Source organism: Ostrinia furnacalis, unplaced genomic scaffold (assembly GCF_004193835.3).
Source record: "Ostrinia furnacalis isolate ACB-3 unplaced genomic scaffold, ASM419383v2 OfSCF6076, whole genome shotgun sequence".
Lineage (NCBI taxonomy): Eukaryota > Metazoa > Arthropoda > Insecta > Lepidoptera > Crambidae > Ostrinia > Ostrinia furnacalis.
Window position 1 is genome coordinate 191,990 of NW_021136315.1, and position 23,729 is coordinate 215,718.

At 36.4% G+C, this 23,729-nt stretch overlaps 4 protein-coding genes and 2 long non-coding RNA genes across 8 annotated transcripts; 3 read left to right on the forward strand and 3 right to left on the reverse strand.

Annotated features, from left to right (window-relative positions):
- Window positions 1-808: 808 nt before the first annotated feature.
- LOC114361981 (uncharacterized) lies at window positions 809-1,587 on the reverse strand. Its single transcript, XR_003656642.1, has 2 exons — window positions 1,373-1,587; window positions 809-1,130 (listed from the first exon to the last, which is right to left on the reverse strand). It is a non-coding gene; the product is annotated as an uncharacterized LOC114361981 (long non-coding RNA).
- A 1,649-nt stretch (window positions 1,588-3,236) lies between these two features.
- LOC114361982 (uncharacterized) lies at window positions 3,237-17,076 on the reverse strand. Its single transcript, XR_003656643.1, has 2 exons — window positions 16,855-17,076; window positions 3,237-4,125 (listed from the first exon to the last, which is right to left on the reverse strand). It is a non-coding gene; the product is annotated as an uncharacterized LOC114361982 (long non-coding RNA).
- Window positions 9,865-12,152, forward strand: LOC114361975 (lactosylceramide 4-alpha-galactosyltransferase-like). Its single transcript, XM_028317211.1, has 3 exons — window positions 9,865-10,756; window positions 11,448-11,572; window positions 11,901-12,152. The coding sequence occupies exons 1-3, from the start codon at window positions 10,080-10,082 to the stop codon at window positions 12,125-12,127; spliced, it is 1,029 nt and encodes a 342-aa protein (XP_028173012.1). The 5' UTR covers window positions 9,865-10,079; the 3' UTR covers window positions 12,128-12,152.
- On the forward strand, window positions 12,216-14,350 carry LOC114361973 (lactosylceramide 4-alpha-galactosyltransferase-like). Of its 3 annotated transcripts, none has more exons than XM_028317208.1 (4): window positions 12,216-12,682; window positions 12,802-13,543; window positions 13,671-13,792; window positions 14,051-14,350. In XM_028317208.1, coding segments are annotated over exons 1-4 (1,095 nt in total). In that variant the 5' UTR covers window positions 12,216-12,681; the 3' UTR covers window positions 14,281-14,350. The 3 variants fall into 3 exon arrangements, with proteins under 3 accessions (XP_028173009.1, XP_028173010.1, XP_028173008.1); XM_028317209.1 differs by having other exon boundaries at window positions 12,216-12,644; XM_028317207.1 differs by having other exon boundaries at window positions 12,216-13,543.
- LOC114361974 (myoneurin) lies at window positions 14,718-19,327 on the forward strand. The gene is made up of 8 exons (XM_028317210.1): window positions 14,718-15,025; window positions 15,499-15,634; window positions 15,815-15,941; window positions 17,133-17,260; window positions 17,571-17,680; window positions 18,352-18,586; window positions 18,861-18,943; window positions 19,135-19,327. The coding sequence occupies exons 1-8, from the start codon at window positions 14,910-14,912 to the stop codon at window positions 19,235-19,237; spliced, it is 1,038 nt and encodes a 345-aa protein (XP_028173011.1). The 5' UTR covers window positions 14,718-14,909; the 3' UTR covers window positions 19,238-19,327.
- Window positions 19,328-20,145: 818 nt separating this feature from the next.
- On the reverse strand, window positions 20,146-20,821 carry RpS24 (ribosomal protein S24). Its single transcript, XM_028317214.1, has 2 exons — window positions 20,660-20,821; window positions 20,146-20,546 (listed from the first exon to the last, which is right to left on the reverse strand). Exons 1-2 carry the CDS (start codon window positions 20,707-20,709, stop codon window positions 20,198-20,200), a joined length of 399 nt encoding a protein of 132 aa, XP_028173015.1. The 5' UTR covers window positions 20,710-20,821; the 3' UTR covers window positions 20,146-20,197.
- Between the last annotated feature and the right edge of the window lie 2,908 nt (window positions 20,822-23,729).

Sequence of the window (23,729 nt, forward strand, 5' to 3'; positions counted from 1 at the left end):
TTACAGAATAAACTGGATCTATCCGAAAATTCAATGTTTCCAGCTTCCATACATTTAGTACAGCCACAGTCATGGCACTCATGTCTTGATAATATTAGAGCAAGTAAAGCCTAAAACCAATGTTTTCAAAGAATAATTTTAAATTAGAATGCAATTTACGAGTTCATTTTAAGTGTTCATTTTATTTAATAAAAAACACTTAATACTTATAATATTGTTTGGCTGGGCATATGGAAACATTTAATTTTTGAATAGATCCAGTTAATTCTGTAACCTATTATTAGTACCGTTGGATAGAGCTAGTTAACTCTTTCAGGATCAATAACCAGCTTTTCAATATCTTGTATAGTTTAGAAATAATCGAATGAGATCACTTATCGTTTCCACCCTGTATACGCGGTGTTATAATAAATCTGAGGGCGCGTTAAAAATATATGAAGATTTGTTCTTGAAAGTTTCCGCTAGGGTCGCTGTACAATTCGTCATACATTTGATGACAATTTTTTACGCAGTCGACAACGAATGCGTTTGACGTAAACTCACACTACGCTCACTGTTCGATTCGAAAAGGGGCGATTCTGGTATAAATATAGATTTTTTTTGTAGAGGATCAATGTAAATCTCAAATAATTTCACTTTCCCATACAAGTTGTAATGGCGCAAATACACTAGGGTCAGGGAGGCAACAGTGACTCACTTTTTTTTCGAAGCTTAATAAAAATAGATATCGCTTTAATATTGGCCTAAAATTTGCTCACATTTTAGATACACTATTGAACTGTAACTGAGCACTCATGATTCTACATTATTTACTACTTATGTCAAAGTAGGAACCTAAAACAAAAAAATGATAATTGAGCCACTGTGGACTACTAGGTGTACACACTGACTCACTACCGTGGTACACAGTATTAACGTGGTAAGGCAGTATTTATATGAAAAGAAAATGCCCATTCCGCGTAGTTTTTTATTAGAAATAATAACAAAACTGCACAAGCTATTCTTATTATAATCAACAATTCAACACGACTCTTAGTACTTTTATTGCTACCTATAAGATCTTAAGTCATCTCAATCTCTTCGTTATTTATTTTTTCCCTATTTTTCTGTCGGTTTTTTTCCGTGGCATTCTGTGAATAAAAAACAAAATTCGATTTACAGTTATAAAATATTGAATTCGTATAAAGTATTAAAATTGAGTCACTGTGTACTTCTACGCCATTTTGTAAATATTTGATCAAAAAAACCAAGATGTAAAACAAATTAGTCAAAATTCGGATTAAAGACAATTGATACAAGACCTACTATCCGATAAATATAACGGCTATTACCTATAGCAACAAACAAAGATATGAAAACAATCGAAACTCACCTTAGAATGTAATTTAGAGGGCGCGAAAACAAAAAACATTCCCTCACCCTTCCGCACGGCACTTGACCGGCGAGCAAACTGGTTTAAACGTGTTCGGGTACCAAGACCTTTGAATCGGTAAAAGAGACAAATATATATTCCTATGCCTTCAGGTCGAAACATGACTGGGCCACTGTAGCCGACCGAGTCACTGTTGCCTCCTTGACCCTAAGCACAAAATTTACGGAGACGAAGCGCTAGATCGCACACCGAAGTATTGGCGACACACGAGTGGGGACATGAGAAAGTAACCGAGATGGCGTTCACACTATTATATAGCCAATTTCCCGCATAGTGTACTTGCGCCATAAGAGTCTAATTTAGACTAGACAAGGTTATAATATGTTTTAATTTGTTGGTCTCATACAAAAATCTCTTTTATTTTAGCACCAGAATCACCTATTTCGAAACCGACAGGTCTTTCTAAAACACAATAATGTAAAGTGATACGCGAGTGGTTCCATTATTATTGTTATTATAACAACTTCAATATGGAGTATGACTGATACAATGAAAGATGCAAAATAAAAATGAAGAATGAGTGAAAATAGAAAGGCTAGCCGCGCACGGGAGACTTTTTACTATCTCTCTTTCTCTCAATAAAGGTGCAAAAGAGATAGATATACTGTCAGCCTTGCGCGAATAGCCTAACTGTATTCGACTGTTATTTAATTTTGTCTCGTACAGTAATGTAATTGAATGAAGGGATGTATACTTTCAACAGACATAAACTCTTATGTCCATAAGAATATAAATCTGTCAAATGTTTATATTATTATTATCTACGAAGCTGTTATCACTTCAAATAATTGTGTCGTCTGAGTGATTATATTAGGTTCTTCTAATATGTATACGTGATAGAAAGATACGCGATAGATGGCGCTATAACAAAAACAAAACTACAGGAGTCGCTTTATGTATGTGTCAAACAAAAAAGATTTTAACGGAAAGGAAGTTCAAACCTTCAAAAAATCTTTCCATACGATCGTCAGTAATAAGCCAATTAGTATGGGGAACGTCAATGTATTTTGAGAATTTGGATTTTGTTTATAGGAAAGTTGAAGACATCTGAGTAGAAGCATCAATCTTTATTGTTTTATCCATACTTAAAGCAACACTCTGTATAATCAAACGATTATACACGTCTGGTATTATTATTATCCACACACACTAAATACAATATAAGATGCTTTTCCATAGAAAATCACACCAAAAAGCAATGCAACGTGCTTGTAAAAAAATATTGAAATATAATTACAATTTATACTCAAATAAGACAGCCGTTCATATTAACGTAGTTCATACAACTGCCATTTATGGCATAACTATAATCTACTAGTAAATTACAAACACTAAATTCGCTGAGTTTTCAATTGCGGCGTAGAATTATCTTATTATTGTGATCTGTAAAAAATAGGAATTAATTTTATGAAGCTTGGTCAGAAACTAGAGCAAATGTCTATTTTTTATGCCCTGACGTAGTTTTTTTTTTTTTAATAAAAGGCGCGTTATCGAAAGTAGTCACTTTTTAGTCAGTTATTGTATTGAGCTCTCAATATCAATGTCAATTCCCACTAGCTCAGCGTAAGTCTATGGGTGGACTAACACAACTTGATACTTTATGTGCTCACTTGACATTCGCAAACAAAATATCGCCATAGGGGAAAAGAAGTTTGCCCTAGAAGAAAATCCCCCGTCACAAAATTGAACAGAATAGCTAAGTATCTCAGTTGGAAGAGAGCAGTCGCCCGGCAAGCGGAAGGTCGTGGGTTCAATTCCCGCCGTAGGCAGTTCGATTTTTTCAAGTTTTCAAATTAGTTTGAGATGTAACTCTTAACGCTAAAAAATTAAATAACTATGAACAGAATAGGATGATGTAGGATATAAATTGATATCAGTATACCCAAACACGATGCATTAAGTGTTGTGGATAAATATTCTTAATCTTTATACCTCTCAGGGATTTATCATTGTTGAGCTTGCTTAGGCACATTCGTCAGGGAAAGTCAAATTGACAGTTTGAAAATTGTATATCTGTGAGCCATGGTTTTATTTTCTGATCAAGCTTCATCTCATTTAAATAATTTCTGAGCTGTAATGTAGCTTTTCTATTAATAGGATAGTGAAATAGTTTAGACGAAATATAATATTATTCTAAATAGATTCAAACAGCCCAGTAGCAATCCAGTAGTACCCGCGAGGTATTAGTTTAGTGCATGATACAGAAGAACTATACACAAAGATTTGGCGTAATTCAATCTGTTAGGATTACAATAGGGAATATTTTGGATTTGTCTAAATGTATACTCAGGTAAAAATAGAGGCGATTTTCTTGTACTACTCTAGTAAACCATGTGCTGTTGGTTCTCGATTTTGTTTAATGCTTTGTCACTTTTTGACAAGTACTGAATGCCCATTAATGAAAGAGATACATAATTTTATAGTTAAACGGTGTTTGAGCTAGTTTTATTTACTTTTGATTTCAATAGTCTTGTATCTTTTTATCTGCTTCGAAGTGAAAGAGAGCCTTTCTTAAATTCTGAAATTCTCGTGCGATTATTTCTACAGAATTGTCACCGTTAGCAGCTAAAAAGTACACAAAATAATACATTCAAGTAGCTTTAAGCTAATAAACCCTTTTTGCATTGGGCTTAAGGTGCATATTTCTTCTTCGGCTCGATGTTATTTATTCATTTCTGCGAGAAGCCGAAAATCTGAAACAGAGAATTTGAATTATGCATCTTACACTAATGACACAAGGAATTTATTTGTTTGATGGCATGCATTATGTCGCCCAAATCTTTAGACCTTTGAGAATCAGCATTGCGTGAAATTATATAGGAACTAGCTTTCCGCCCGCGGCTTCGCCCGCGTGCATTTTTGTCTGTCACAGAAAAACTTTATCGCGCGCGTCCCTGTTTCAAAAACCGGGATAAAAACTATCCTATGTTCTTTCCCGGGACTCAAACTATCTCTATGCCAAATTTCATCAAAATCGGTTGCGAGGTTTAAGCGGGAAAGCGTAACAGACAGACAGACAGACAGACAGACAGAGTTACTTTCGCATTTATAATATTACTAGCTTTCCGCCCGCGGCTTCGCCCGCGAGAAATTTTGTCTGTCAGAGAAAAACTTTATCGCGCGCGTCCCTGTTTCAAAAACCGGGATAAAAACTATCCTATGTTCTTTCCCGGGACTCAAACTATCTCAATGCCAAATTTCATCAAAATCGGTTGCGAGGTTTAAGCGGGAAAGCGTAACAGACAGACAGACAGACAGACAGACAGACAGACAGACAGACAGACAGACAGACAGAGTTACTTTCGCATTTATAATATTAGTTGAGATTGTATAAAATACATTACGAGGGCGGCACTGAAAATTTCGGGAATCAAGGAAGTGAAACAACATTACTATTTAAAAATGTATTTATTGCTTTTTAAAGTATTCTCCGCGAAATTTGACACATTTTTCCATACACGAAACCAATCATTGAAGCAACCATTCCATTCGGAAGTTTGGGTCTCCAAAATGGCCGTTTTGTAGGCGTCCACAGCTTCTTCAGGTGATGAAAATGTCTGACCACGCAATTTATTCTTTATTTTAGGGAAAGTATAGAAATCATTAGGGCTTAGGTCGGGGCTGAACGGCGGATGGTCTTATAATTCTATGTTTTCTTGCTCTAAAAACTCTTTTGTTCTGTGCGCGGTGTGAGAACTCGCATTGTCGTGATGGAGGATGATGCCGCGGTTGCAGTTCTCTTTACGGAGTTCAGAAACAACCTGTGGCAAACAAATGCTAGCATACCATTCTGCATTAACCGTTCTTTGTCCCCAAAGAGGAATAGTCGCAACATGGCCGGTTTTGGAGACAAACGTGGCCACCATTTTTTTTGCAACACTCCGTGAACGAACAATTTTTGTTGGCTTTAACTCATTTTCAAACACCCAAACTCGTGACTGGTTTTTTGTTTCGGGTTCGTACGCGTATATCCATGATTCGTCACCTGATACGATGTTGTATACAGCATTTGAGGATCCTGCATGTAATCTTCCGAGAGTTCTGACGCACCAAGTAACGCGAGCCGCTTTTTGCTCTTCACAGAGCGAATGCGGGATCCATCAGGAAAACAACTTTTTTACTCCTAATTGTTCATGCAAGATTTTTTGTATTTGACTCATGCCAATGTCTAAAGTTGCCTGAATTTCGCGGTATGTCACATGTCGATCTTCTTCAATCAGCTTCCGCACAGCATCAACGTTTTCTTGGGTGACTGCAGTTTTTGGACGACCTTGACGGGGATCATCACAGAGCTTGACACGTCCACGTTGGAATTCAGCAAACCAGCGATAAATTGTGGTTTAGGATGGGGCTTCATTACCAAATGCAGAAATCATCCGGTCAACATACTGTGTTTGTGTTAAACCACTTCGAAAGTCATAATAAATCATCGCTTTTGAATTTTCTTGAGTCAATTCCATTTTCTCAACGACTAAACAAGTTTCACAAGACCTTGTGATAAGACCGAGAATCTTTTTTTAAATAAATAAATGGTATTAGATTTTTAAAACCAAGGAGTTTGCAATTAAAAAGATTTAAATATGATAGGAACAGTGGAAATATTCCATTCCCGATACTTTTAGTGCAGCCCTCGTATTACAATATTCGGTGTCAATTTTTAGCAATTTTAAACTATTACAACGACATCACAAGTGAGCCTTTTCAATGGCAAATAAAGTGCCAAGTGCTTAATTTTGAAGATCCACTCTCTTAGAGTTTAGTTTATCTGTGGGCTAAAGATATAATTATCAAACTTCTTTGTTTTATACTTCGGTTTTTAAATACTGCTGATTGTGTATTTACAATAATACACTGTGTAAATACGCAATAAGACTTTAAACGCGCACATTAGTTTATCTTATCTTATCTTATATATATAAAAATGAAACCCGTTTCGCGTTGTCACGGCATCACGTGTGAACGGCTGAACCGATTTCGATAATTCTTTTTTTTTAATGTTTGTGGAAGTCCAAGGATGGTTCTTACGGAAAAAAATATTATGAAAATCTCTACGCTAAGGCGGTACGAAGTTCGCCGGGTCAGCTAGTAAAATATAAATGTATAATTATGTATTAATGAAAATACCTGTGTTTAGTTCTTTTAGCACTCACGAGTTGGCGCTACTGTAGTGTAAGGTCTTATTGCTAGTGGCCAAGACTGTAACGCCATTTGGTGAAGCGCTAAGATGCGCGCCGCGATAAGCGGTTATCACGCCGTTTTATCGATTTTGCCCGTACATTTGTCGTCGATATATATTATCACGGCGTGCATCTTAGGCCTACAGAATGGCGCCACTGTAGACTAAGGCCCTGACACTTGCCAGTAGTGCCAACTGTTAAATATAACAACGGTAGCCCTTTTTTCTTTACTATTATGTGCTATTAAGTATGTAAATTGTATTTCCAATGTTTTAAAAATATGTTCCCTGAAATGAATGTGATTTCAAGCAAATAAGGTCCTAATGCCACGGGTATAAAGTTTATATTCCAGTTCTATATTTATGGTATTAAAACCTATTTACTTGACGGTGGACGTATCTCACCCTAATACAGGCGTGTAGTAACCATAAAAGAAATGATCATTAAGTAAATTATTATTTATTTTGGCGTTTATTTTATTGTATTTGTACTTAAAGTCATTCTGAAGCAGTATTTTATTATTAGCTTTTTAATTTGGCACGGATATATTTGGTTCCATGATTTTAAAAAAATGTGAAAAGCAAAAAATATGTAATGAATAGATAGTTTCCTCTTAGTATCATATTATTATATTTAAAATACTTTAAATTTTGTATGGAAAACAACGTGTAAAAAGGCGTGGGAAGTTAAAATTATACATAATAGGGATGTTCTTCAAAAAGCAAGAGTTTTAATTAGTCCGTCAGTTAACTTATCAAAAAATACTCTACACGTATTTTTCACTTTTTCAAACTAATTAAAATTTAAAGAGATAAGCGCGCCAAAGTTCATAAGAAGAGGCCCGTGACGTCAATGCTTGCATAAAATTGCTGCACGTTGTGACGTCGTGCGGAACTTCAACGCACCATAACTATGTAATTATTTGTTAGATTGACAAATAAAAATATATGTGTCCAATATTTTTTGATATTAAACATGACGGACTAAAAAAGTTTTTTTAGGAAACTAGCCTATTATACGGAATCCAAGCATCCGTCAAACATGCGTGTTCGGCTGCTAGAATTTTTGACAATTAAAGATTTATACTTACCGCAGCGGTTGAGTTAACCGCGCACGCGGCGGCCGTGACGTCACATCGACACTGCCACGGACGGTGCAAACAAAAATGTAGGGCCCGCGAGTTGCGCAGTTAACTCGATCAGGTTAATACGAACAGTGTAATACGATCCTAAAATCAGTTCTTTTTTGTCAATTTTTTGACAATCATTCCCTTAATAAAGAAAGCAAAAATACTTGGTCACTCTTCGATATTATTCACATTATTTTATCAATTGTATATCGAATTATTAATAATCGTGATGAAAGTATGTTATGGTACAAAGATGTATGTAATTTTATTATTAATTAATTTTGTGTTAGTTGTAATTTGAATTTATAATATTTCTATAAATGCTTTCCAAAGTTATGTTTATGTTAAGGACTTGTGTATTGCTTATTTTTAATATTCCTATGGCAAATAAATGTCACACAATTTATTTAGGGATTTCATTTGAATCTTTATTTACATTATTTAATTTTCTGGGATTTAATTAAAACGATATAGCCAACTTCTCCTATGTTTATAATTAAGTAAAAATATTTGATTTCAGGTCGCTGTGTGAATTTTTATTTCCATTTTACGTAATCGATAATGCAGTAGCATGTCTAGATATAAACGAGTCTTAAATTTATTTATTCATAGGGTTTTATTTTATCATGATATGGCACTGTAAAATGTAATTTAATTATAAGTTATTGAATGAATGCGGAATAAAGTTATATGATGTTAAAATATGTTTTATTTATAACAATGTAGAAAATTAGTACGAGTAAAAAACTTTCCTACTTCATTAGACGTTTCTTTACGTTTACGTTACGTTTCATTTTCTTTTTACGACTACAACGATTACAACGAATAATTAGGAAATTATTAATGAAAACGAACACATAATTAGATGCCACTTTATTTGTACCGTTATGGCTGTTATCCATTATCTACGTTAAAACACTATAAATTAAAAACAATCAACACGTCAACCAAACTAATAACATTCACAGAACTGATCTATTTTTAATGATCCATCGCTGTCATCTTTCTAAAAATGTCTACAATTAATGTGTCTGCTTTAACCCTTTCGGACCCGCGCTTAAACTAGAAAGAAATTTGTAATTTTGAACATGAATTTTAGGTAATTTGGGGCCGCAGATTACGAATCTGCTATAATTTTCCAGATTTTCCGCCGCCATCTTGGAAAATTCATATACCAACAATTGTATCAAACTGGGCCCTTCACTTCCTACGTACAATTGTGAGGGTCAAAATTGTAAGGGATTTGGAAATTTTATCAATGGCATGTATTCGGAAAAACGTATTTATAACCAGTATGGAATAAACAGGTTTAATTTTTATACCAGTATTTGCCATTTAATATTGATTTGTGGGCAAAACCATCTCTTCCATGAGCTCAACAGTAAATATAGCGCTCGAAATATTCCTATGGAGTTTTAATATCTCCTGGATCATGAACAGCATCTCCTGGAAGATGTTGACGATTGAAGGGCTTCGTCTGCTATGCCGCTTGCATACTCAGAGGTATGTATCGTCATGAATGTCTGAGCCTTCATCTGAAGAAGAGGAGTAGTTCATCTGAAGTAGTCGAAACTAGCTTTTGTCGTTGTCATCGCTCCCATCCCCAGATGCTTTGAGCATCTCTGCGATAGTAGCGTCGTTTAAAATCGGAAACATGGTGCGGAAACCATGAAAAATTGATAATTACGAGAAACTTAAAATACGCATAAGGTATTGTAGGGCCCACGACGATACAATTGTGTCAGTAAAGTTCGTTAGGCCGTTACGCCAAAGCCTTTGCTTACAAGTAGTCACTGTTATTACAAAAAGATGCTATTTTTAACTATTTGTCTAATCAATAACTTGTATATTACTACAATTACAAAATAAAACCATAGTAGGTACTTTCTTTCGCCAAGTCGGGGAGCGCAATCAGTCATGAACTGTACAGTTTGTAACCTGCTCACCAACTGCGCTTCGGACAAAATTTGCACGGGAGGTAAAAGAACGCATCCCGCACAATCGTACGACACTCAGCCCATCCACTTCCGATGTAAAACTAATGAGATAATCTCGATTTTGTAACCCGCACAATTGTATTGGAGCGGTCCGAAAGGGATAAAAGTCTTCGATGGGAACATTAGAGGGTAGGCCGTGGCGTGCGATGGCACGTCGCAATTATGTTAACCAATGTCAATCGATTGGCCACTCCACAGATGGGTAGACTCCCATGTCGGCTTTCAACTGCGCGATTACGTCCATTACCTTTCGACACCTCAGTCATTAACAAAACCTTCCATTACCAACATGTAAGTCACAAGTTTCAAAGAAACCAGAAATAACGGAACATGCAACATCCAGAATGTTCTTAAAACAAGCCAAGCGACACGCAAAAATCATTATCGTAGCACTTTCAATTCTCTTCTTGATAGCAATCCTGAATACGGACTTATCGCCAGATCTTTACTTCATACATTGGAAGCCGTTGGAGAACATATCCTGCCACTACTTAGAAGCTGAGGATGTGTTACCATCAGCAGACAAAGTGAAATTCTCGTCCAAATCCATATTTTTCCACGAGACCTCATGCAAAGGAGGTCTAGATGCCCGTCAAGCTTGCGCTGTGGAATCAACAGCAAGATCTCATCCTGACTGGGAGATAAATGTCCTTTTCACAGCTCCAGCGACTAAGGACACTTTAATAAACAACAGCGTACTTCTGGGGCAATTTCAGAACGTGAACTTCTACAGGATTCACGTAGTAAAATACGCAGAAGACACCCCTTTGAAGAAGTTTGTAGCAAGAGGAGCACTGAACAGGACTCGCTGGCGTATCTCGCACGCGTCAGATGTTTTGAGATACTTATCCTTGTACAAATGGGGGGGAGTGTATTTGGACTTGGACGTGGTGGTGGCTAAGCCTTTGGGGTCCCTGGTGAAGAACTGGGCTGCTAGGGAAAGTGGTATAGCTGTTGCTGCAGGAGCGATGGCCTTCTCTGATGATAAAGTAGGGAGACAAGTCGCTGAAGCTGCTATAAGGTAAGCATTTTAATATACCTACATACCGTAACGTAAACACATTATTTAAAAAGCGGTCATGTCGATTTTGAAAAGGATTTTACTCTTCAATGAAAATCGTATAACCGTAATGGCATTTGCTGCTTGCAAACATAGTCTACCTACATTGAAGTCCCAAGCCTAACTCAACGAGAAACCAAACTTATGCTAGTTTACAATTAAAACTTTTCTTCGCTAGTAACACGGATATTACTAATGGATGCGACAAAAACAAATAAGAACATCGACTCCAAGGGCAATTTCTACTTAGACTCTAATGAAGTTGACAAAATCGATCGAAAGTTTGACCTCAGTCGAATAAGATTGATTAGTAGTGGTTGTGCAATTACCTATCTGTCTATTATTTATTGTTAGTAATTAAGGAAAAATATTTAAAAAATACGGTGCTTAAACTGGGACTGGAAATAGCGGATTTGAATCCCGCGTGAGCCAATCGTACCTATTTTCAAAGCCTCAGCGTTTGTTTTGTTATGCCGAGAGGTCCCGGGTTCGATTCCCGGCCGGGCAGAAATTGATATGATGAATTTTAATTTCTGTGACGGGTCTGGGTAATTTATTACTATGTGTAATATGTATGTATTTATTCTGTTGTCTGCGTCCCATACCCAAGAAGACCTGTTCCAGATGATAATTTATAAATACTTGTCTTCAGGGATATTAAGTGGAACTACAGAGGGGATGTGTGGGGGCACAATGGGCCGGGTGTGATTACGAGGGTACTCAAAAACATGTGCTCAACCGCTGATGTGTGGAAAATGACTACTGCGACGTGTCGTGGTAAGCCACCTAGTAGTTGAAGTTTGAACTTAGACAGTGTAATATTTTGTAGTGATTTGAGGCGCCTCTTAGGAGGTCTAAATTATGTCCAGTAATGTGGATTGTGGACCTACCTATCCCTTTTATCCATCGGGAAATACGTTCCCACCACTGACTGATGGGGACGGCCAGTGGGTTATGTGGGGCTCTCCCCGCCAGAAGGCCGTGTCCTACCAACTAAAACTCGATGGTGTCCTCCGGAGCCCAATGATACGGAGCCGCGAGTTATTTTCCTACGCTCAGTGGCTACCATAGGTTTAAATATTTAATTCCTAAAAATCTTTTCCAGGATTTGAAGTATACGGTCCCGAATACTTCTATCCTATCGAATGGCAAAAGGCTCACGTCTATTTTGAGAGAGGACACATTGACATGGACAAGGCTTACGTGTACCACGTTTGGAACCATTTTAGCCAGCACTTCAAGATACAGAGAGGATCACCATACGATACCCTCGCGAAAACGTTCTGTCCGACCGCTTATAGCATATTCGTGGATGAGTTTGGAGGACTCTAACACTGTTATCAAGTAGGAAATGCAACACAGTTTTTTACCTGGTTCATAATAATTATCCTATTTGTAAATATATTTATTGATAAATTAAATTCATTAATAAGTAATCATAACTTTATTATTTACCTACCTATCATAGGCGAATAATGTTTATGGTTTCCAGCAAAAGTGTCGTGCTGTTAAGATAAAATTAAATTATTAGAAACAAGGAAGTGCTAAGTATAGGTTTAGTTATGATGATTGCGTAACTCAAATCATCGCACATAATTATATTCATTATTTTTCCGTGAGTGAGTGAAATAACCGTATTATTATGAACAAACTACTTAATTATTCGTTTAAAGATTTTCCTGCCTAACTCCAAATGCTGTTCAGATAAAAATAGGACTACATCCTGCCTGTTCCGATTAAAGTGGACTGCGATATCATCTGTCACTCGTGGCTTTTACATTCATTAACACATCATTTATTATATTCATTAGTGAAAATAAATTGCGTGTTTTTAACAAAAATATTATTGGTAAGTTCAAGAAGATTTTCTTCTAGTGTCTGATTTAAGTAGTGGGCAATTGTTACTGCCTTTCCTATTAATTCATAATCGTGTTATAACCCTGAATCTAAGTTAGCACCTACTTTCGATGCTGAATGTTGATAAGTTTTTATGTTTTTTATTGCAGTGTTTGCAAGATTAGCTAATTTAATGTTCGTAAGAAACAATCGTGCTACACATGTGTTCCTGGATTTATGTTGTAAGAAATGCTCATACAAGACGATAATATCGGTATTAATCACCGGAATAATTATATTTATTCTAAAAATACGAGACTCTCCAGAAATGTACATAATAAAATGGAATATGACGGAGAATATATCGTGCCATTATTCCACCGAAGATGACGCGTTGCCATTGGTAGATGAAACTTTCAATCCCCCGGAGAAATCGATATTTTTCCATGAAACATCTTGTAGAGGAGGGCTGAGTTCAAGACAGGCTTGTGGTGTGGAATCAGCAGCCAAGGCACATCCAGACTGGCAAGTAAACGTGTTCTTCAGTGGACCAGTTTCCGACTTCATTCTCAAAAGGAGTTTCCTTGCAAAACTCCTCAAATACAAGAACGTCAAGCTAATGCGTATTCATCTCCAAGAGTACGCTAAGGGAACACCTCTGGAGTCTTTAGTCGCCGCTAGTCCTTACAAAAAAAGCGCTTGGAGGATCGAACACACTTCGGATGTTTTACGCTATCTTACGCTATACAAATATGGAGGGGTTTATATGGACTCGGATTTTGTGGTGGTAAAACCCTTTGATGATCTGGAGAAGAACTGGTCCGGCAGAGAAAGTATTACTGCCGTTGTCTCCGGTGTCATGTCGTTCTCAAGGGATAGCCTGGGACGCCAAATGGCTGCAGCTACGGTCGAGTAAGTTATAAGAAAGATATTTTTGCTTTTAAATAATGCTAAGTACTAATCGTTACGCTATGGGTCTATTAATGGCATAATGTATTACGTACAACGTATTAACCTTTTTATGTTTTATTATTTCCAGGAATTTTAAAAAGAATTACAATCCAAACTATTGGGGGTATAATGGCCCGGGTGTAATAACGAGAGTCGTAAAGGAAATGTGTTTCAAAACCAAGAAGAAAAAATGGATTCACGGATGCAACGGTATGAAATTGCTGAAATGTTCTTTTGTGAATCTCAGCACTAGTTAAAAGTAGCAATTATTATAAAAATCTTTCTGGTGCATTTAAAAAAACTAAAGTAGATTAACAAGTAAATTTTTTCGTGTCAACATCTGAAAGTTTTTTGAATATTGCCGCTCTTTCCACCACCTTTCATTGGTCAGACTCAAGTAGCTGTAGTAGCAAGAGGAAATTATTAAAATAAGTTTATGTTTTTAGTAATAATACATTCATATTCCAGGCTTCAAAGTGTACGATCCAGAGGTGTTCTACCCGGTGTACTACAAACAGAACCGACTATACTTCGAGGCCGGTCGCAACCTAACGACTTCGGAGAAGACATACGCCCACCACATGTGGAATCACTTGACCATGAAGTACAGTATTCCGAAAACATCGCCTTATGCTCAATTGGCAAAGCAGTACTGTCCGACTGTGTATGAAATGTACGGAGATAGCTTTGGTGTTTAATTTAACTAAGTGATTTGAAATGTTTATAAAATCGAGGCAATGATCAATAAATTGTATTGAAACAACTACTGTTACTTATTTTCCTTGATCTAAGTTTTTAGTAGAAGGCAGGCAGAAGCGTGTAGTTTAGTTCTTCTTACAAGAAGTTATTGTACCTCACTCTAATCCATATCTGTGGTACCTAATTAAAAGATCGTGCCTTACAGCAGACAAATAAGACACAGTATTTATATTGGGAAGTACGGTGGTACGAATCTGTATTAGCCTTCTATACAAGTATCATAGCTTAGCCTTATGTTCAGATTAATTATGATCTTTCTCCCAAATACCAATTTCCTTCTACTATTATTTTTAATCGATTACAATCGATTCAGTTTGACATTTTGACTTAAATCAAACCACACGTTAAAATAAAACTGTGACTTGTCAAATTGTTGCTGATTTGAATTTTGTAGTGTTTACTTTTTTAATTTGTGAATGAAATGAATTAATTCTTTTTCAGATTATGGTTGTAGTAAAAAATCTCTGTAATAATAATCTTATTCAAGAACAACAATAAATAGGTCCACTATTATTTCGACCCTGCAAACCCACTGATACATAAATTTAGATTTTTTTATCAAAACAACATGACTTCTTCAATTTTAGCTCAAAAGTTAATTTCAACTAAAATAGGTAAATGCGAGTTTGAGAGAGTTAAGTGGATGAGATATTGTAACGCCTCAAAGCAGAACAAGGTTGCACAGTAAGTATTAGTTTGGAAAAAAGAGAGAACACCAGCTGAGGACTACAGAAACTGCCACATAAAGGAATTTTCTCTTTAAACTGCATGCATAGCGATTATTATCACTGTCTTCCTATTACCTTTATCTGTTATGCTAGAGCTTAAGCTAAGCGTCCACATGTCGGTATCGTACGCGTCGGACGTATCGCACGCAACGGTTCATAGTATTATTTATATGGAAACTCATATAAGTGCGTCTACTTGTCCGCATCGTAGGTACGCATCGTCGCACATCCGATACGATGTGTTTCGTACGATGCGTCCGTTGCGTACGATACCGACAAGTGGTGGATGCTTAGCTTTACTCTACCTTGAATAAATATCTACACTCTGCACAAACTACAGTTAAAGTTAATCAACACAATGATAGGTTGATATGTAGTCTTAGTGTCTAGGTTTCAAATGTTCTATCTAGTTTATTTACCCTTTTGCAGGAAACTTAAAAAGATATTAGAAGAGCAAATATCAAACAAAACTTGTCGACTGTGTCTTACTCCTGGAGGAGAAGATATATTCCAATCTAAGGAATTTGATTTGGCAAACAACATCAGGAGTATTTTAGGGGTTCAGGTATGTTTTTGACTGCATAAGATAAATAATGAACTTAATTTAAAATGCGCAGGAAACAGGTTCATAAATTTCTAAACAATTTAATTACCCCATGGCACAGAAGTTTAGATTTTGTAAATCAATAAAATTATTGCTGATGAAAATAGAACAAACAAAGTTACAAAATGTATAAATTATTAGGTATTTGAAGGCGACGGTAAACCGCAACACATATGTTACACATGTAAGGACACAGTGCAGAAGGCAGCGGAATTGAAACAATCCACTGACGTCATACAATGGCAGTTGCAGCAGGAACTTGACATGGGTAAGTAGATCTGTTAAGGCCACTAAGTGTCAGTGAACCTGAATCAGTGTTAAGTATTCAGATACCACCCGATCGAGCTAACTGCGCACCTCACTGGAATGCAACTGTCCCTGGCGGCTTTTACCCGTGGTCCTCCCAACATGTCCCCCTGGTGGGTCCACGGGTAATTTTTTTTACCCGTTGTCCCACCGTTCTGAACAGTTTTTGCCAGTGGGTCTACGGGTAATTTCTTTTAACCATAGTCCCACCGCACAGTGGTAAACGTTGCATGTCACCTCATATTCTTGGAAAAAATCGATAAAATAAAATAGAAAGTCTATTCTTTTTTACATCAAGTTTAATTAAAAAATAATTGGAAATAAAATAAAATAAATTTGCTTCTTGGAATAAAATTGAAAGTAAATTTATCTTAATTTTTCCAGTGCCAATTTCGATGTATCCTTTATTCTCAAATAAATATGTATGAACTTAAGAATAAGTCTTATAAATCTATGGTGCCGTACCTACCTATAATTATTTTCTATAATTAATTATAGATTTTTTTATAATTATAGATACCTAGGTGACATGCAATGTTTGTCACTTTGTGCGGTGGGACCATGGTTAAAATAAATTACCCGTAGACCCACTGGCCAACACTGTTCAGAACGGTGGGACAACGTGTAAAAAAAAATTACCCGTGGACCCACCAGGGGGACATGTTGGGGGGACCACGGGTAAAAGCCGGTCCCTGGCACACCTCCCCACATTCACTCCGTCTGTACGGGAGCGTTGAAGTCATGTTACAGTCGCCAGGTGCACAGTTAAGTCAACCGGGTTATAGTCAGTGTCTACCAGGATGTGATCTGTACTATTGGTATGACACAATGGATAATATACTTAAATATTTAGAAATATTGTAAAAGTAACTTACCTGACATGTACCAGACTGGTTTTTCGTCCAAATGTCCATGTGTTTCAACTTCATTATTTCACACAATTTGATAATTTTTCACATCTCTCTCACTAATCACTAATAAACTAAAACCACACCCAACATTTGTATCAGATTTTTTCTGAAAGTACCCTCAAGTTAGGTAAATGACATGATTTTTTTTTTGTAAATATAAACCACAGATAAACACAAAAAATAATGACATCTATAGCAACTTATGAAATATAAGCCTCATTTCTATGAAATTCTTTTTTCAGTTAATGAATGCACTGCTGAATGGGAGCCAGAACAAACCAAAATTCATGGAGGGTACTTTGTTGAAACCAAAACGAAGATATTGCGGGAGTGGATCTGTTCTAAATGCAATCGAGTATTCCAAAAAAGGGTAAGGATTACATCTTAAATCCCTATAATAATCCCCTAATTCCTCTAACTATCCCAAAGAATCTGATAGTGGAATCCTTATTTTGTAGGTGAATTACAGAAACTGAAATTAATTAAGTCCGATAGATGGCGCTTTTTACTGAATTACTGATCTAAATCCTAAAATAGGTTGTATTTTTGATAGGCTAAGTTTTTTGCCTGCCACTGACTATAAAGTGGTTTAATTTAATCTTTGGTTCACGGGTTCGAATCCCGTTCAGAAATGTACAAGCTTTTATTGGTATTTATCTTGGAATATTTCAATGTTCCAGGAACTTTTCGAGGAGCATGACAAGTTGGAGTACTGTCGCCGAGTCAAGTGCTACGTGTGCGAGACCTGCGGCATGGAGCTAAAGACACAGACGCGGCTCCGGAGGCATTGGTAGATTTTTCATTATTATGGTGTGGTTCTCTTTCATAGTTTTGGTCGAGGGAAGCGCAGGGTTTGATCCGAGCAATCCGAGCGTCATTATTTTAGTGTGCGTGTGCACTCATAGATAATTTAACGTGTACCGATAACACTAACATTAACGAAGAATGGTGGGGCGTTTTTGTGGATGAAACTATCTCTATCGACGGGCGCGGGCTCGACCCTCGCGTAATACAAACTGAAGTCTTCTGTGTATACGTATTTACGAAAAAATTGCCATAGGACAAGCTTTGCTATTTGGGACTAGATAGAATGTAAAATGGTACCTACTTACCGGTAATAGATAGTAGACACTTATGATAGCGCTTCGTCAATAGTTCGTGGTCCGAATCAATAACTTCGATAGTACTAATAAAATCGGTCTGCTAACTAAGTAAACTGTCGAATTCATCATCATCATCATTTCAGCCATAGGACGTCCACTGCCGAACATAGGCCTCCCAATGATTTCCACAATGGCCGGTTGTTGGCGGCCTGCATCCAGCACCTTTCCGCTACCTTTATGAGGTCGTCGGTCCACCTTGTGGGTGGAGGTCCTACGTACCGGAAAGCGCAGCGTAGGACTATCGAGTTAAAATCGATAAATCAACACCCTGCCTAATTATACCCTCATTTCTCCCCAGGCTAACGCACTCCGCAGAACTAGCGTTCTCCTGCACGCGCTGTCCCTTCCGTTCCCGTACCAAATTCGAACTCAACCAGCACCTACGTCATGGGCACGCGGCGGCTCGGCCCAAGACTTGCCCCTACTGCCCGGCGGCATTCCGAAGTGCCTCCAACCTAGCGTCTCACAAGAAGATGCACTTCCCACCAGCTTTCCACTGCAGAGTATGCCAGAGAGGGTTCAAGTTCAAACAGGTATAGACTGGCAATTTTTGTAACCATTGAAGCCTAGATACTGAACTGTCTATGTGATATGAGTAATTTTTTATTGCAAAGAAATGTCATGGAAACAGAGAGGAAACGGTACAATCTCTGTTGAGATCAGATAATGATTTTTTTTAAAATACTTATGGTTTCTATTGGCTTCTTTGCTCTTAGACATCAACCTGTGTGCAAATATCTCAGTCTATTTGACCACAAATTATTCAGAATTGAAATACCCAGAAAAAAGATGATATTATTTTTGCAGGCTCTTCAAAACCATGTGGCCACTCAACACAGCAACGCGAAGCCCTTCAGTTGTGCAACTTGCGGTGAAACATTTTCAATCAGGTATTATTATGAAGTAAATATTTTTGTAATTTGTATAACTATAATATTTTGACAATACCAGCCAGGGAATTTATTGTCTGTAATTTAGAGCTTTTGCAATCACAATGTCAAATCAAAATAGGATGTTACATACCATAATTTCTCAAAATGTCCTTTAATTAATTTGTGATACCTATTACTTATCATTTCAGAAAAATGATGCGAAGACATGAACTCAAAGTCCACAATCGTCCAAAGATGAGGTCTGGAACAATTCCGGGTTACAAACAGCAGCTTGACGGATCACAAACCTGAAGGATCTATAGCTGATTTGTTCTTTTATCACCAAAATAAGAATAGATGTAAAAGTAATATTGCTAATAATGAAGTTGCATTGTCTAACTTTCTGTGAAGTTCAAAACTATATTTGTATAAATAGGTAATTAGGATTGAATCTAATGATGTAAATTGTCTTTCTTGAAGTTTGTGTTAATGACTATAATCAGGTATTTATTTCTATGTAAACCTAAAACATTAAGAAATAGTAAACAAGAATATTATATTCAATCACATCTGTTTTATAAAAAACTAGCTGACCCGGCGAACTTCGTACCGCCTTAGCGTAGAGATTTTCTTAATATTTTTTTCCGTAAGAACCATCCTTGGACTTCCACAAACATTTAAAAAAAAGAATTATCGAAATCGGTTCAGCCGTTCACACGTGATGCCGTGACAACGCGAAACGGGTTTCATTTTTATATATATAGATCTCATATCAAAAATGCCATTCAGTTGAGTTATTTATCAGTATTAATGTAAGTGTAAATAATAAAGAAAATGTGCATACCAATTTATTTTATTTGACTCCATGGTGCTAAGATTTCAATATTTTGAAAAGAATAGAAAAAAAAATTGTTTGGTATCATCAAAACATAAAATTCAAACCTTAAGTAAGTATCTGAAGCCAGCATTCAAGTTTGACACTTATTTAGCAAAATATTGGTCAGAGGGTAGTACCAGTGTGGTCCCTCAGTTCACACGCACATTTTTCTTCAAGTCATAGGTACTTTTATCAATTTATGAATGAAATAAGAAGTTTTTCCAATCTTATAGAACAATAATTAAAAGTTCAATGCACTAATGAGAACACTGAATTGAACTGCACAAGAGGACTTTTCTATTACTACACAGTGAAGGAAAAAGGATAATTTAAAAACAACAAATTAATGTTTTTTTTTGGGTTTTTATTTACTTACAGTACTAAACGGTCACATCTCACTTCTTAGAGGCCGCACCAACTTTCGATTTCTTGGTACCACGCACCTTCTTCATCCTGTTCTTGCGTTCCTTACGCTGTTTGCGTGTAGGCCTCTTTTTCTCGTATAGGCCGTGACGCTGTAGCCTGTGTTTGGGCTCGAACTTCTTAGCCAGGTCCAAGGTGTCGTAGATGAGCGCGAAGCCAGTCGACTTGCCACCACCGAAGTTGGTTTTGAATCCGAAAACGAAGACTACGTCAGGTGTCACCTTGTACATCTTCGCCAGCTTCTCCCTGATCTCGGTCTTGCTGACCGTAGGCTTGCCTGGATGCAGAACATCGCAGACCATCTGCTTGCGAGCCAACAACCTGAAAATTCACAAAACGTTGTCAGACCAACATAACCTGTCATGGCGAGGCAACAAGTTTTACTCGCATTTTCAAAGTATTTACACATGGATTTCAATGATTTGGGTATTTACCTGTTGGTCATGAATTTGCGAGTGCGAATCGTCGCTGTTCCCTCAGTCATTTTGGATTATTTCCTAAATTTCGGCGTTTTAGACGCACGTGTCTCCAACAAACTTGGGGAGAAAAAGAACGTGCCGATGTTGCCAGTACCGATTATGTACTTTCTACCAACTAAAAAAACGTCAATGTCATTGTTCGATTATTTTATTTTGTGACAAAACTGAATTATTTTGACCTTATTTTAACAAAATAATAAAAAAGCGGCAGTCTTAAATTAAAAATGTACAATTAATTACTCATGCTAATTATTTGTGATGGCAATATTCCTCCGTACAATTCGTTCAGAAATCTACTTTATTCAATAAATGCAAGTAAAACGATTAAAATTAATAGTTTTTATAGCCTGACCAGTGACCAGTGGGTCTAGACAAAGTGCACATTATAATCGCAAACCAGTCGAAAAGTGGTCGAAAAGCCCCTTTTTTGTATGGAGTTTTGACGGATTCGATTTTCGATTCGATCAAAAAGTGCGTTTGGGTGTCTAGGGGGGCTTGAACATAAAAACCCTGGCATAGAGGCGCTTCAATTGCATTTGATAGTGCAACACTGAGTACAGTCGTACATGTGTTAAATTAATAGGCTAAATTTATGTATCAGGATTCAGGATTACGGGCTAATTTGATATTTTCATAAATGAACGAAAAATATTATTAAAGGTAACCTGGTTTAAATAAATTAAATGAAACCATCAATCGAGCTAGTAGGATTTATTTTATTATTCATCAATAATCAAATTCAGAACTTGAATATTCAACTGCAATGTCTGCTCATGAACGCTTCAAACTCGGTACTTCTTTCCCAATTCCATAAAATTCAAAACTAAGAAAGAGACAAAAAACTTTAAAATAGGTAGTTGAAACAGACTACAGCTAATTTTCATAGTGGACTGTACTATACGATAAACATGTCAGTCAATTTGACAACCTTTGTCGGAAACATTATTCAATGAAAATATTGTCCGAACCCTTAGTATTTCTCTTCGACAAATACATTAACACATCGTGAACCACTTTTCTTTCACGACTATAAAAATATTTTAGCAATTTAATTCATAAAATCAATTGCACACATTTAAAATAAAGTTTGTTTACACTTTGACAACAATAGACTGACATGCAAGGTGACATGTCAATGAAGTTTTCAGTTACTGTTGCCATTAAAATAAATTAGTACCATTAGTTTTCCGCAACATGGCGAGGGTTTTTATGTTCCTGGTCAGGCTATAAATCTAAAATTAATATGACTAAACTAAACAAATATAATACATACATTGTTAGTAAGTTTTTATTTCGTAACAAGGCCAAAATCGTCAGTGTTGTTTACATTTTTAAAGATTTGTTGTTTTCGACTTGCGTGCAGAAAGGTCAAGGTCTTAAATCATTAAAAATACATTTTCATGGAATTTTTAATAACCTTCACATTGTAACAGTGGTCAATGTATAGCCTGACCAAGTATTTCTCTTCGACAAATACTTTAACACATTGTGAACCACTTTTCTTTCATGACTATAAAAATATTTTAGCAATTTAATTCATAAAACCAATTGCGCACATTTAAAATAAACTTTGTTTACACTTTGACAGCAATAGACTGACATGCAAGGTGACATGTCAATGAAGTTTTCAGTTACTGTTGCCATTAAAAGAAATTAGTACCATTAGTTTTCCGCAACATGGCGAGGGTTTTTATGTTCCTGGTCAGGCTATACTAAAAATATCATGAGTATGGCTGAATTATGTTCAATAGTACCTCTATACTGTAGAAATTAAATTCGAATGCCAAATAAAACATAACGAAAATTATAATGTTATAGATTTACCTAATGCCTTCCCTTTCTAAATATTAATTATTTACCCACTTTCTTTTTCCTTCAGTTTCGAAGAAAGTAAGAAAGTAGTAGAGAAAAATTCAGTTTGTTGCGTACCTTATTGATTTCTATAGCAAATTCTCAGATATACACATTGCTAACAAAATAGTGTCAGGGGAATACTACACGATGGCCTCGCCTCATGGGGCCGCTTGGCAAAATGCCCATCAGCGATTGACTTTTCCATTATCTGCGTTGATAGATTGCTTTGTGTTATTAAAGTTATAGCTCCATTTCTTTAGCGCTGCGTTGAAACGCCTGGAAGGTTAATGAGTTCTTTTGTGTTTTTCCGTAATAATGCCGACATTAGGTCAGAGATTATTAGTTAGACTTAGATCCTGCATAATTGGTTATCCTATGCCTATTATATAATCTTAGATAAAAACCCAAGAAAATAGTGTCCGAGCAACGTTGTGGCACACTATTTACGATTCCCAATCTATGTTATGGGTACCTACTAAATATTACAGTTTACGTATAATAACTACAGATTCATATATCTTTCACTCCACTACTTTATGTCTAGACTAAGGTCTAGACAGACAACATTCAGTTATCCTTTTTAGTTATAGCGCTGGAGTTGTTTATCGACAAGGACAATTAGGTTATTGTTTTAGCATACCTACCAAATAAAGGGTTAATTTGGTATTAACTATTGGCACACTATAACATACTTAAGACCATGTGAGTATCGTGTAATGTAGTCATGTACTTAGTCATCAGTTAACAGTCAATGAACTAACTGTTCCAATTTAGATCTTTTTTCACAGCTTATTATCCAGGAAAATACGTAGGTAAAACCTATGTAGGTAGGAATCTTGCAGCTGTTGCTATCTTGCAATTTGTCTGATTATTTAATTATTTAATTTACCGAAAAAAGGTTATGGTTATGAACTAAACAGTAGGTAGGTATGTCTAGTAGAAAAATCTCATGATTATCTTATGATTAAAAATCTCACGTGGGATCCGGTTCGTGAAAGAAGGAAAATATATCGTACCTACCCTACCTATCTTTGGGGATCAATTTAAAAAGTCTCATGCCTGTTTTCACCATCATCCCCTAATTTTTAAGTGACCCCTATGGTAACAAATAACAGGAATTTTGTTTACAAAATTGTAAAAATTAGGGATTTATGGTGAAAACGGGCATAAT

Bases quoted from the DNA above. Each gene is read 5' to 3' on its own strand.
- LOC114361975 (XM_028317211.1), top strand. From the start codon at position 10,080: ATGTTCTTAAAACAAGCCAAGCGACACGCAAAAATCATTATCGTAGCA. The intron at 10,757-11,447 runs GTAAGCATTTTA...ACTTGTCTTCAG, and splicing joins GTCGCTGAAGCTGCTATAAG to GGATATTAAGTGGAACTACA. The intron at 11,573-11,900 runs GTAAGCCACCTA...AATCTTTTCCAG, and splicing joins GACTACTGCGACGTGTCGTG to GATTTGAAGTATACGGTCCC.
- LOC114361973 (XM_028317207.1), top strand. From the start codon at position 12,786: ATGTTTTTTATTGCAGTGTTTGCAAGATTAGCTAATTTAATGTTCGTA. The intron at 13,544-13,670 runs GTAAGTTATAAG...TATTATTTCCAG, and splicing joins ATGGCTGCAGCTACGGTCGA to GAATTTTAAAAAGAATTACA. The intron at 13,793-14,050 runs GTATGAAATTGC...TTCATATTCCAG, and splicing joins ATGGATTCACGGATGCAACG to GCTTCAAAGTGTACGATCCA.
- LOC114361974 (XM_028317210.1), top strand. From the start codon at position 14,910: ATGACTTCTTCAATTTTAGCTCAAAAGTTAATTTCAACTAAAATAGGT. The intron at 15,026-15,498 runs GTAAGTATTAGT...ACCCTTTTGCAG, and splicing joins AAGCAGAACAAGGTTGCACA to GAAACTTAAAAAGATATTAG. The intron at 15,942-17,132 runs GTAAGTAGATCT...TTCTTTTTTCAG, and splicing joins GCAGCAGGAACTTGACATGG to TTAATGAATGCACTGCTGAA.
- RpS24 (XM_028317214.1), bottom strand. From the start codon at position 20,709: ATGACTGAGGGAACAGCGACGATTCGCACTCGCAAATTCATGACCAAC. The intron at 20,547-20,659 runs GTAAATACCCAA...GTGAATTTTCAG, and splicing joins CGCAAATTCATGACCAACAG to GTTGTTGGCTCGCAAGCAGA.